The following is a 14,100-nucleotide window of genomic DNA, read 5'->3' as shown; positions in this document are numbered from 1 at the left end:
GGGGAAAGATGCCTTAAGTGGTGCATGAGTTATCCATTGTGCCCTTAGATTTGATCTGAACCTCTTGTCATGGTTTTGCATCTCCATCCGCAATTCAACTATCTGGGCGAAGTCACCTTTCGGGGTATGTCATCTTCTTCCATTGTTTCCTGTCCTCTTTCACCCCCATGACAATATTGGATTTCTCTGCACCCAATATTCAGCACGTTAGCCAGTCCGTTGTGGTTGGCCTGTCATGTACACATTTGGTGGTAGCCCCCTGACAACACAGGAATCGCACTGCTGATGCCTGAGCTGTAAACTCCCCATGTATGCCAAGGAGTAGATGTCTGTCTTCCTGGGGCATCAGGACTCCTGGCAATGGCCATCATGCCAGGTGGCCTTAGCTGTGGTTGGGTGGCGCCTGTGGGGAGAGCCCCTGATCGGAGGGGTGGCATCGGGGTGGATGACCTGCAGTGAAACGAACTAAGTCATCTATTGCTGGTGATCGTATGGCACCAGCAGTCTCTAAGAAGGGCAAGAACAAGTACAATACTGACAGATACGACCCTAAATTGTTTCCCTCCCACGCTACACCATAGGAGGAACATAGGGCTGTAGAAAGAAGAGAGCCATATTCGCCTCAGTATTTAGTCTGTAGCCAATGGACGGGACTCCTTACTACCTACAAAGCCTCATTTTTTATTGAACATCTTGAGGATAAGTTTGGGGAAGTGACAGCGCTGTCCAAGATGAGAAGCGGTGCAGTTTTGATTCAGACAGCATTTCCAGCCCAATCCCAGGCGTTATTCGCTTTTGACCAGCTGGGTGATATTCCTGTCCAGGGGATTATTTTCCATTCAATCTAGAACGGTGGGGTGTTAATTTCAACCAGCGCGTTTACAGGGGAACCAAAAGCAACAGTGTTGCTAGTGGTGCCTTTATCTTGGCCTTTGAGCATGATGCATTGCCTGAAAAGGTCAAGGTGATGGTTTACCGCTGTGACATTAAACCATACATCCCTCCCCCTATGTGGTGCTTTAATTGCTGGAAACTCTGACACATATCTTCCTACTGCACTTCCAGCTCCACATGTCGAGACTGCAGACGTCCACTGCATCCAGATACTTCATGTGCGCGTCCTCCCACTTGTATCAACTGTGGAGCGCAGCACTCCCTCTGCTTGCCAGACTGCCCAGTACTCCAAAAGGAGCGGAAAATCATGGAGTAAAATACCCTGGACCAGTTGACTTACCAAGAGGCTAAACATAAATTTGAACAATTACACCCCGTTCGGTTGATGTCCACATATGCTGCAACTACATAACCATCGCCATCACAAGTACCAGTCGTGTACCACACTCTGTGCCACGAACAATGCGCCCTCCATCCTCGTGCGTAAGGGGTCCTTTGGGACCCTTTCTCCCAAAGTCTCCACTGATGCCACAGTGGACACTCACCAGTGGCAAAAGGAGCCAAAAGCTGCTGGACGAAGAGCTTCATCGTCTTCCTCCGTGCCTGAAGCTACTTCAAAGAAGTCCTCCTAGCAAGCCACTAAAGACAAGCGAGAGGGCAAGCAAACAAAGAAGTCTGCTAAGAAAAAGGACCCTGCGGTGTCCCCAAAACTACCACTCTCTACCAATTCTGCACCTGAGGATGAGGTGGAGATCTTAGTGTCCCCTGACGACCTGGATCTCACTGATGCCTCATCCACAATAGGAAAGAATGTAAATACTCAATCAGTGGCAGCAGGTGGACCTGAGGCATAACGTGCCTCCTCGCATGCTTCATGCCTTCCCAGGCTCACAATACAGTCATCCTCCAGTGGAATTGCTACAGTTTTTTCCACCATCCGGCTGAGCTACGGCAACTTTTATGCTTTACACCTGCGTTCTGCATTGCCCTCCAGGAAACCTGGTTCCTGGCAATGCAGACACCTGCCCTCCGCGGCTATAGTGGATATTACAAGAACCGTAGTGACTATAATAGTGTGCCAGGTGGCATTTGTGTCTATGTTCTGAACTCAGTATGCAGTGAACCTACGCCCCTTCAAACCCCTCTTGAAGCTGTGGCTGTCAGGATAAGAATGACACAGGAAATAACTGTCTGCTAAGTAGATCTTCCTCCAGATGGTGCAGTACCCCTGAACGCATTGGCTGCACTGATTCATCAACTCCCTAAACCTTTCCTACTTTCGGGAGATTTGAACGTCCATAACCCTTTGTGGGGTGGTAGTGTGCTTACTGGCCGAGGTAGAGATGTCAAAACTTTCCTGTCTCAACTCGACCTCTGCCTCTTAAACATTGGGGCCTCCACACGTTTCAGTGTGGCTCATAGCACTTATTCGGCTATTGATTTATCCTTCTGCAGCCCAGGACTTCTCCCATCTGTCCACTGGAGAGCCCACGATAACTTGTATGGTAGTGACCACTTTCCCATCTTCCTGTCACTCCCCCAGCGACATTCCTCCGGATATCTACCAAGATGGGCTTTAAACAAGGCATACTGGGAAGCTTTCACCTCTGCTGTCACCGTTGAATCTCCTCCACATGGTACCATCGATGTGGTAGTTGAACAGGTCACTAGAATGATCGTTTGTGTGGCAGAAAACACGATCCCATGTTCTTTAGGGTACCCCTGTCGAAAGTCAATACCTTGGTGGTCGCCAGAAATCACTGAGGCCATTAAAGAGCGTCGGTGAGCTATACAGCGACATAAGTGGCACCCTTCCCTAGAGCAGCTAATAGCTTTTAAATGGCTCCATGCCCGCGTTCGCCAGCTTATTAAAAGATGGAAACAGGAATGTTGGGAGAGGTAAGTCGTGACCATTGGGTGCCATACATCACCTTCCAAACTCTGGATGAAGACCAGACCCCGACAGGTGTCACTGGCCTTCACATCAATGGCATGTTATCTGCTGTTGCAAATGCAATTGCCGAGCATTTTGCTGAGTACTATGCGTCAGAGAATTATCGCCCAGCATTTCACACCCTCAAACAGCAGATGAAAAGGAAAGCCCTCTCATTCACTGAACGTCACAGTGAACCCTATAATGCTCCATTTACACAGTGGGAGCTCCTCAGCGTCCTTGCACATTGCCGCGACACAGCTCCTGGGCCAGATCAGGTCCACAGTCAGATGATCAAACATCTCTCGTCTGACTACAAGTGACATCTCCTCGTCATTTTCAACCAGATCTGGTGCGATGGCGTCTTTCCATCGCAATGGCAAGACAGCACCATCATTCCGGTGGTCAAACCTGGCAAACACCCACTTGATGTGGATAGCTATCGGCCCATCAGTCTCACCAACATTTTTTGTTAGCTGTTAGAATGTATGGTAAATCATCTGTTGTGTTGGGTCCTGGAGTAACGTGGCCTACTGGCTCCATGCCAGTGCGATTTCCACCAGGGTCGCTCTACCACTGTGTCTTGTCTCCCTCAAGTCTACCATCTGAACAGCTTTCTCCAGACGCCAACACCTGGTTGCCGTCTTTTTTTATTTATGAAAAGCTTATGACACGACCTGGCGACATCATATCCTTGCCACATTATATGAGTGGGGTTTCCGGGGCCTGCTCCCAATTTTTAACCAAAATTTCCTGTCGCTCCATACTATCCATGTCCAAGTTGGTGCCTCCCATAGTTCCCCCCCCCCTCCCCCCCAATATCCAGGAGAACGGGGTCCCGCAGGGCTCTTTATTGAATGTATCTCTATTTTTAGTGGCCATTAACGGTCTAGCAGCAGTTGTCAGGCCGTCCATCGCACCTTCTCTGTAGGCCGTCCATCGCACCTTCTCTGTATGCAAACGACTTCTCCATTTCATACTGCTCCTCCTGTACTGGTGTTGCTGAGTGGCGCCTACAGGGAGCCATGCACAAGGCCCAGTCATGGGCTTTAGCCCACGGTTTCCAGTTTTCAGCTGTAAAGTCGTGTGTCGTGCACTTTTGTCAGCGTCGTACCATTCTTTCAGAACTAGATTGATGTGGCTTCTTTACATTTGTCAGCTGAAGCAGAAGCGCCCTCCGCCGCCTGAGCAACACCATCTGGGGTGCAGATCGGTCCACGCTGCTTCAGCTCTACAGAGCCCTTGTTCAATTCCACCTTGACTATGGTAGGCTGGTTTATGGTTCAGCAGCACCCTCAACGCTATGTTTACTTGACCCAGTGCACCAATGTGGTGTTTGACTGGCAACGGGAGCTTTTAGGACGAGTCCGGTGACCAGTGTGCTGGTGGAGGGCAGAGTCCCTCCATTGAAGGTTAGGCATGCACAACTGAACAACTGATCGCCAGTTATGTTGCACACATTCGTAGTTCTCCTGATCATCCATATGACCGTCTCCTTTTCTGTCCCACTGTGGTTCATCTCCCATGTTGAGGCCTAGGTCAGGGCTTACATTTATGATTGTGGTTTTGCGTCCGATCTCTTCTGTCTGAAGTGGTGTCCGTGCCTTTACCACATATACTTGAGGTCCAGTCACGTACACCTCCATGATGTACACACAGGCCGAAGCTTCGCCTGGACCTTTCACATGGTCCTAAGGACTCAGTTAACCCCGCAGCTCTCTGCTGTTACTTCCTCTGGATTCTTGACATGTACCAGGACCATGAAGTGGTTTACACTGACGGTTTGATGACTGATGGTCACATTGGCTTTGCATATGTTCATGGAGGACATATTGAACGGTACTCCTTGCCAGATGGCTGCAGTGTTTTCACTGCAGAGCTGGCAGCCATTTCTCATGCTCTTGAGCGCATTCGCTCATGCCCTTGCAAGTCATTTCTTCACTGTACTGATTCCTTGAGCAGCCTACTTGCTATCAACCAGTGCTACCCCCACCATCCGTTGGTAGTGACCATCCAGGAGTCCATCTATGCCCTGGAATAGTCCAGTCATTCCATGGTGTTTGTGTGGACCCCAGGCCACGTCAGAATCCCAGGAAATGAACTTGGCAACAGGCTGGCCAAACAGTCTACACAGAAACCACTTCTAACTGACCTGCGATCATTATTATGATGCAAGGTTTTTCAGCTTTTGGAGATGGAATGGCATAATCTCAGTATGCATGCAACTGCATGCCATTAAGGAGACTACGTATGTGAGGAAGTCCTCCATGCGGGCTTCTCGCAGGGCTCTGTGGTTCTCTGCCGGCTCCGCATTGGCTATATGTGGCTTACACATGGCTACCTCTTCCGTCATGAGGACCCACCTCGGTGTCACTGTGGCTCACATATGACTATTGTCCACATCTTGTTGGACTGCCCACTTTTAGCCCCTCTGCGATGGACTTTTAACCTTCCCAGCACCCTACCTTCGGTGTTGAACAACAATGCCTCAACAGCAGATTTAGTTTTACGTTTTATTCGTGAGGGGGGGGGGGGTTATCGTACCATCTAAGGAAGGCCATTTAGCCTTCTCTCCAAGGCTGCCACCCTCCCTCCATTTTAACTCTGTCGCACTTTCTTTGCATTTGTTTGTCTTGGTGGTCGTCTTTTTCCTACATGTTTTCATCTCGCCTTGTCTTCTTAGATGGACATTTTAATGTGTTGCAGAGTGGCTGGCTCATCCTCTTGTATTATTGTGATCAGCCAGCCCAAACCATCTGCTCTGTGGTTTTAATACCTTCTTCTACTTTTCCTTGTGCCCCATTTTTTGTTTGTTCCATTCATTTTCTTAGTAGGTGTGGTTCCCCATTCCTTTTCCACCTTTTACTTTCAGGAGTGCTAGTTCTGCAAGGGTCGCAGGAGAGCTTCTGCAAAGTTTGGAAGGTAGGAGACGAGGTACTGGCAGAAGAAAAGCTGTGTGGACGGGGCGTGAGTCGTGCTTGGGTAGCTCAGTTGGTAGAGCACTTGCTCGCGAAAGGCAAAGGTCCCGAGTGCAAGTCTCGGTCCGGCACACCGTTTTAATCTGCCAGGAAGTTTCATATCAGTGCACACTCCGCTGCAGAGTGAAAATCTCATTCTGGCATTGATTTCTTGTTTGAGCTAGTGGGTTTGCATTTATTGTGTACTGTTAATAACTTCAGTGAGTATTCCATCCCAACCTGCAGATTTTTTGTTTTTTAATGTTAGGATTGCATTTTCTACATCCTTCACAAATACTTTTAAAGGTTTTGTAAAGTTTTCAAAGTTTTCATTTAGGCCAAAGGGATTTACTTTATTGTGATAAACTGTTACATCTACATCGGACTTTACTATATTTATAAAGAATTCATTAAGTATTTGAGTTGGACTTACAGTAGTATTGCCTTCAGTGTCAATTTTTGAAACTTCTTAGTTACAGCCTTTAACACCTAACTCAGATTTAATGACTGACCACACACCACCCTTTATCCTATTTTTATGGTTTAAAATTGGCCTGTTATTTGCAAATTGCTTTTGTTGCCTTGACGGCTTTTTGTTATGATTTTATAGAGTCTTAACATACACAATGAAATCAGTATCTTTATTATATTTTAATTCTTGTGCCTCCCCTCCCTCCCCCTCCCATGAACCATGGACCTTGCCGTTGGTGGGGAGGCTTGCATGCCTCAACGATACAGATAGCCGTACCGTAGGTGCAACGGAGGGGTATCTGTTGAGAGGCCAGACAAACGTGTGGTTCGGTTCCTGAAGAGGGGCAGCAGCCTTTTCAGTAGTTGCAGAGGCAACGATCTGGATGATTGACTGATCTGGCCTTGTAACACTAACCGAAATGGCCTTGCTGTGCTGGTACTGCGAACGGCTGAAAGCAGGAGGAAACTACAGCCGTAATTTTTCCCGAGGGCATGCAACTTTACTGTATGATTAAATGATGATGGTGTCCTCTTGGATGGTGTCCTCTTGGATGGTGTACTCTTGACAGAGTACTGAAAGACCTAAGTCAAAACAAGGCCCCGGGAGTAGACAAAATTCCATTAGAACTACTGACGGCCTTGGGAGAGCCAGTCCTGACAAAACTCTACCATCTGGTGAGCAAGATGTATGACACAGGCGAAATATCCTCAGACTTCAAGAAGAATATAATAATTCCAATCCCAAAGAAAGCAGGTGTTGGCAGATGTGAAAATTACCGAACTATCAGTTTAATAAGTCACGGCTGCAAAATACTAACGCGAATTCTTTACAGACAAATGGAAAAACTGGTAGAAGCCGACCTCTGGGAAGATCAGTTGGGATTCCGTAGAAATATTGGAACACGTGAGGCAATACTGACCCTACGACTTATCTTAGAAGCTAGATTAAGGAAAGGCAAACCTATGTTTCTATCATTTGTAGACTTAGAGAAAGCTCTTGACAATGTTGACTGGAATACGCTCTTTCAAATTCTGAAGGTGGCAGGGGTAAAATACAGGGAGCGAAAGGCTATTTACAATTTGTACAGAAACCAGATGGCAGTTATAAGAGTCGAGGGGCATGAAAGGGAAGCAATGGTTGGGAAAGGAGTGAGACAGGGTTGTAGCCTCTCCCCGATGTTATTCAATCTGTATATTGAGCAAGCAGTAAAGGAAACAAAAGAAAAATTCAGAGTAGGTATTAAAATCCATGGAGAAGAAATAAAAACTTTGAGTTTCGCCGATGACATTGTAATTCTGTCAGAGACAGCAAAGGACTTGCAAGAGCAGTTGAATGGAATTGACAGTGTCTTGAAAGCAGGGTATAAGATGCACATCTACAAAACCAAAACGAGGATAACGGAATGTAGTTGAATCAAGTCGGGTGATGCTGAGGGAATTAGATTAGGAAATGAGACAATAGTAAAGTAGTTTTGCTGTTTGGGGAGCAAAATAACTTACGATGGTCGAAGTAGAGAGGATATAAAATGTAGACTGGCAATAGCAAGGAAAGCATTTCTGAAAAAGAAAAATTTGTTAACATCGAGTACAGATTTAAATGTCAGGAAGTCATTTCTGAAAGTATTTGTATGGAGCGTAGCCATGTATGGAAGTGAAACATGGACGATAAATAGTTCGGACAAGAAGAGAATAGAAGCTTTCGAAATGTGGTGCTACAGAAGAATGCTGAAGATAAGATGGATAGATCACATAACTAATGAGGAGGTATTGAATGGTAGCACATGTTCTGAGGCATCAAGGGATCACCAATTTAGTATTGGAGGGCAGCATGTAGGGTAAAAATCATAGAGGGAGACCAAGATATGAATACACTAAGCAGATTCAGAAGGATTTAGGTTGCAGTAGGTACTGGGAGATGAAGAAGCTTGCACAGGACAGAGTAGCATGGAGAGCTGCATTAAACTAGTCTCAGGACTGAAGACCACAACAACATAATTCTCTGTGCAGTTGCCTTTTCCTTACACTGAAACTTTAATATCCTGAGTAATCCATTTTAATTTAATTCTCACTTTATTGCCGCAGAGTCTAGGTGAAGTATTTCATTAAAAACACCTAGGAAACTATTTAGGAATGTCTCGAAGTTTTCATCACTCGAGTTACAATGATCAAAAGGCTATTTTTTATCTTTTAGCTTATTACTAAATATTAGCAAGTTTTCTTTGCTAAAATTCCTTCTCATGTGGATCCTCATACTTGAAATGTTCTTGTCTGTCTGTGGCAGCTCAGTGAATAATGCACAATGATCTGAAATACCTAGATCTAGATAAAATTTATATACATCTTCATCTAAATAATTAATTAGAACATTATCCGTACAGGTTGCTGATTGGCCACTGTCTATTTTTGATTCAATATTAAAATTAGCAGCTATTACAACTTTTTCTTTTTTTGTCTCTACAAAGGTCTTCCAGCTTAATTTGAAGCTTAGATAAGAATAGTTCTGATGTTGGCCTTCCTGGGAGTCTTAATATACATATTATTATAAAATTTACTAGTGAGTCTGCTATTTCTATACAACAGCTCTCAAACACATTCTCCATTTAAATAATTAAAGCAGTTTCTAGTCTCATAATTTATATCACTATGTAGAAGTATACATGAACCTCCATGAGACTTGTTTCTTCTGCAAAACCTACTTCCAATCTGAATGTCCCTATTTTGTTTAAAATTTTTGATTGTTTCCTCAGTGCTTATTTAAACAAATAGTTCTGTTATTTGCACAGTCTGTCAGAATGATTTCCAATTCGTCTGTTTTGGAGCTTTTCTTGTTTAAAGTCTCAGTGTTTAAGATACTTATATTCCAGTGCATGACATATCTACTTTGACCATTATTTATAGGCTTTAGCACATATATGGGACATCGTTGGACGACAACTCCGATGTCACCCACAACTAGTGTTAACTGTTCCTGTATTGACCAACCAAGTGCAACAGGCATGGAACTCCATCTCACAAGCTGACATCCAGCACCTATACAACACAATGAATTCATGTTTGCTTGCTTCCATTCAACATTCTGGCAGCTACACCAGATATTAATGTATCAGCATTTCACATTTGTAATGGCTTATCTCATGCGCACTTTAACATGTGATTTTGCAATGTTAATCACTGAAATATGTTACCTAGGAAGCGTATTCCTGAAATTTCATTACTCTGCATTTATTATTTTTTGGTGTTGCGTTTTTTTCTGTCAGCTCATTTTTCATTTCAAGGCAGATGGTTCAATTTCTCTCCAGCTTCTTATTTTGCAGAGAAATGATTGGTGAATTTAATAAAATCACCAGTGACATCAATGCTTTTTGTGTATGAAAGTGGCAGACCTCTGCCAGTATGAATAATTAATTTATTCTTCAATGCTACAGAAATTATTAAATACTAGCATCTTCTTCATCTTATCCTTAAATAGAACTAATGCTTTTATGTCCTTTATTTTTGCAAGATGTGCATTAATATTATTTAAAGTTGATGTTGCAGCCTTCTCTGACATAAAGCCCTGCTATATACTTCTCTATGAAATTCATTCCTATTTCTAATTTCATTATTACCATTCAGTGCAACCTCATGTTTACTATGCTTATTTACATTAAATTGTATCTTGCATAGTACGAGGTGGACTTACACTACGAGAGGGACTGCAGATTGTGGAGGAAGTTCATCGCACCGGACGTTTGGCAGCTTTTGATATTGTAGAAGTTAACCCAGAACTCTCAGATGAAAGGGGTGTTCAGCTCACTGTCGAGGCAGCAATTGAAGTATGCCGCTCCGCTGTTGGCTTTGAGCGAAGAGGATGGCCAGCTGCAGGCATTACCGTTGACAAAAGGTCATGTAATTAATGCCAAGTGATCTTAACACAGCACTGAGTTGTTAAAAAAAAAAAAAACATTGCATTGTTACTGTGGTGTAGTACTGCTCACTGTAAGTTTGAGTCACCTTAGCTGGATGATGGCATTGATAACAGGAAATGTTCTAGTCTGTATTTAGAAGATTATGAGCCACTTATTTGTGAAATTGTGTTAAATAATGTAAAAGTGTATGAAATGACCATTTACTGTATAGGGAAAGATGGATCAGGGATATGCCTTGACATCGGAAGTTGGTAGGACCCTTGCCATGCAACAACATATGTCCAGAGCCTGACTTGTAAGTTTCAGAGATGATGTCACTCTTTGTAGTTTCAGAAGCCTGTTGGTTATGCAGTTTAGCCTGTCAAGTTGTAGTTTTTGTTGAAATTTAGAGTATTATAGCAGGATTAAGAAACCATTTTAGTAAACAATGTGTGCAAAAAAATTGAACTTATGAATTGTAATGAAACCAGCCATTTTGTATATAAGCAGAGTTACATCGTATTAACAGTTTATTCACCTAGTTTAAAGCAGAACATCATGGATTAAATGTGAAGTACTTTAGGATGTGCACCTATTTGGTGCCCATCAGTTTCCCAATAAGGTTCTCTCTTAATACTAACTTGGCAGTAGAACTGCAAATTTAGTGGCAGTGAAATTCCACTCACTTTTGTGGAAAGTTTTCTTCTAAAGTGAAAAGTCATGTATAAAGTGAAAACTTGGACTGTCTTCTTGAACATTTTACTGTTCAATAAATTAGACCTGTGACATACATTAAGTTCTCTTAGAAGTGTATGTTCAGTAAGTACCTTTTGAATTGTGTATTTTATCTGTTTTACTCGCCTTATTCCATCTGCTCTTGGAGGACTAATTAAGAGAGCTGCCACCTTGTGTAAATATAGCTAGGTAAATACTGAAAATATATCACTTCTGTCTTTTATTGACCTGTTAATAAATGTCATATCATGGTAGTTCACGGTGAACATGTTCCATGGTACAGCAGATGACTATTTTCTAAATAATTTGTTACATTAATTATCATTCATAATCTACTGTTTATGTCTGTATGTCCCAGTATGCTGTTTCACATGTTTGTGACTTACCACCTCCCCTTTTATGCACTTTGTGTTTTACTCCTAAGTATTTAATTTATAAATCAACTAACATCAATGAAAAGGCTGAAAATTTCTTAGTATTACATTAACTGAATGTTTATGTATAATTTTACTGAAATAAATACCATTGAAATTTCTTCTGCTGTTTGACTGTCTGCATGATTTTCTTCCTTCGTGAAAACTCATGGTGTAAAAAAAATGGGGAGGGGATCCCTCACATCCTAATATTACAAAGAAACATCTGTAGTATTTTTTAACATTCTTAACAGTTCTTTACTTGGAAAATGATTCTGGCTACAAAATTACAACACAAATTTCACGTTATTAACAGTCACTATACTTTTCAGTGTGAGAGCAAAGTAAACAGTAAATGTTATATAGTGCTTTATATATTGGGCTTTAAATTGTTCATGTGTTTGCATGTAAAGTGATTTTGCACTGCAGTGTCAAACTAATTACAACACAAGGTGACAGTTTGCGCTTCGCAGTTATTGCAACGGCTGCAGACTAGAACACGTAATGCCATCAACAAAGACATTCTACGGAATGTCTGGCTGTCGTGCCTACCACCTGATGCGCAGAAGATGCAGTATGCGCTGGTGATCCTGATGCATTTGCACAAATTACATACTGTATCACAGAAATGTACCCATACCAGCAACACAATGCGTGAAATATAAACACTTCAACAGAGTACTGTGAAACCTGTCTGAGTGAATCCAAAGCAACTGTTGAATGTAATATTTCACAGTAATGAAATTTCTAAACAAATTAAAAGGAAAGTAAGGTTTCCACTTGTGCCTGCACATTGATTTTTGATTTAAAGTCTCCACATAACCAGAGGAAGCCATTTGATTTCTTGGCCACTACCAAGGGTGTGGACCAAGCACTGGTTTTAACATGTTGAACTGCCCCAGTGTCATGGAAAAATCGTGTTCGTGCCTAACAGCTGTCCAGAGGGAGACTTCAAAGGGCCATGCTCAGCAGATACGGGGTACCGCATTTGGCCATGAGGAGATACAAGCCTGGAAATCTGTGGTACATCTGAAGCCAGGTTCAAATATAGATACAAAGGTGGTCCAAAGGTTGTTAAGTCCCTGGAAGAGAACTGTGTCAGAGACAACCTGAACCTCATCACTGATGGGGAATACAAAAAGCAAGAAGGCATCCAGACTGAAATTGTTGCCTGCTGAATGTCTATTGATGATAAACGCTCGAGATGTTTTTGTAGACAGATACAATTGGGAATTGAATGGGCCAACTCCCTTTCCCTATTCCACCATGTAACTCATCTGTTTCTTCAAATTTATTGATCATGTTCTTTAGCCCATTTATTAACATGGGACCTCTTGTAGTTATTTCTGTTGGCAGTATTCCTGCAATGGAGTGCTGCTATTGCTGAGTGAATGCAGCATTCATGTGCCACTGAGAAAGTTGGATCAAAGCACTCCCTCTCTTACTTTTGGGGTTCCAGACAGCTTACGAGGTTGATATCTGTACCTCAGTTGCTGAGATAGTGCACAGAGAGCCGTTAAGAATACCAACTGAGTTTCTAACCTCTGTGCCACTTCTGAACCAAACAGAGTTATCCTTGTTTGTACAGATGATTCAGGATTACATGCCAGAGATCGGACAAGCACCAGCTATGCATCAAGGCTAACAAGCTGTTTTCATGCACAAGGCACTAACATATTGTTTGCATGTCGTGCTGCACTCGGATTCCTCATGGACACCACCTGCATTTCAGGCTGTGAGGCAATGTTTGAACTGATTTTAGGTGGGCCGAACCCGGTAGTACAGCAATGCTTGACCTGTCTGCGACAGTGGTGGGACAAGCCCCTAGCACTCTGTCATGAGCCAAAAATGATCTTAATATTCTGGTCCTGCAATGCAGGACATATCAGACATTAAGCTGATAAGAACAAATACTAAATTTCTATCTTAGACAGAAGGTACGGGACCCTACCAAGTTTTGTGACAAAATGAACGCACATCTGAGATTCTGCAAAATGGGAAAGCTAGCAAAGTATCAATGGAAAGACTGAAACAAGCATGGGTCATGCTGACTCCAGTCTCAGATGACTAGGAAAACAATGTGGTTGGGCATGGGGACAGTGTTCCCACAACCATACATCCTGCAGACAATGAACATAGTCCTGGGCAACTCACACTGGCCTCACAGAAGACCATTCCACTTGCCACATCATTGCAGCCAAAGGTGGTTTGTACAATAGCTGGCAGAGTTGTCAAACTGAAGTACTCCTATATTTCAAGCACTCTGCAGTTTAGTGGATGGTGGGAGGGCAGTGGCAGTATTAGTATCTCCACAGGTGAAGTATGATGTACTTTATACTCTCTGGAGTGTGTGAATGGTCAATTATAATTGTTCCTTGAGTGAGATGTTGTTCTTAGTTGCTTTCTATTTTTAATAGAGTTGAGATATCTTATATGTAGGTATTATAATTTGTCTACAGTGGTACACCAATTGCCTCCCCACCCCGTGAACCATGGACCTTCCATTGGTAGGCTTGTGTGCCTCAGCAATACAGAAAGCCATATCGTAAGTGCAGCCACAACAGAGGGGTATTTGTTGAAAGGCCAGACAAACGTGTGGTTCCTGAAGAGAAGCAGCAGCGTTTTCTGTAGTTGCAGGGTAACAGTCTGGATGATTGATTGATCTGGCCCTGTAACATCAACCAAAATTCCCTTGCTGTGCTGGTACTGCGAATGGCTGAAAGCAAAGAGAAACTAAAGCTGTAGTTTTCCTGAGGGTCTTCAGCTCTACTGTATGGTTAAATAATGAGTCCATCCTCTTTGAATCCCCC

General features: G+C 43.1%; 1 protein-coding gene and 1 non-coding gene across 3 annotated transcripts in view; one reads left to right on the top strand and one right to left on the bottom strand.

Moving 5' to 3' along the window:
* Nucleotides 1-10,226, top strand: part of LOC126242557 (arginase, hepatic) — a 71,483-nt gene extending 61,257 nt beyond the window's left edge. For both annotated transcript variants that reach the window (XM_049948096.1, XM_049948097.1), the window contains exon 7: nucleotides 9,922-10,226. In XM_049948096.1, the coding sequence (XP_049804053.1) occupies nucleotides 9,922-10,151 (230 nt within the window). In that variant the 3' untranslated portion in view covers nucleotides 10,152-10,226. The remainder of the gene's footprint in view (nucleotides 1-9,921) is intronic.
* Nucleotides 10,227-13,047: 2,821 nt separating this feature from the next.
* LOC126204758 (U2 spliceosomal RNA) lies at nucleotides 13,048-13,231 on the bottom strand. Its single transcript, XR_007540540.1, has one exon. It is a non-coding gene; the product is annotated as a U2 spliceosomal RNA (small nuclear RNA).
* Nucleotides 13,232-14,100: the final 869 nt, after the last annotated feature.

This window comes from Schistocerca nitens, chromosome 1, assembly GCF_023898315.1.
Source record: "Schistocerca nitens isolate TAMUIC-IGC-003100 chromosome 1, iqSchNite1.1, whole genome shotgun sequence".
Lineage (NCBI taxonomy): Eukaryota > Metazoa > Arthropoda > Insecta > Orthoptera > Acrididae > Schistocerca > Schistocerca nitens.
Note: the sequence above shows the minus strand (reverse complement) of the source record. Positions and strands in the feature narration are given on the sequence as shown.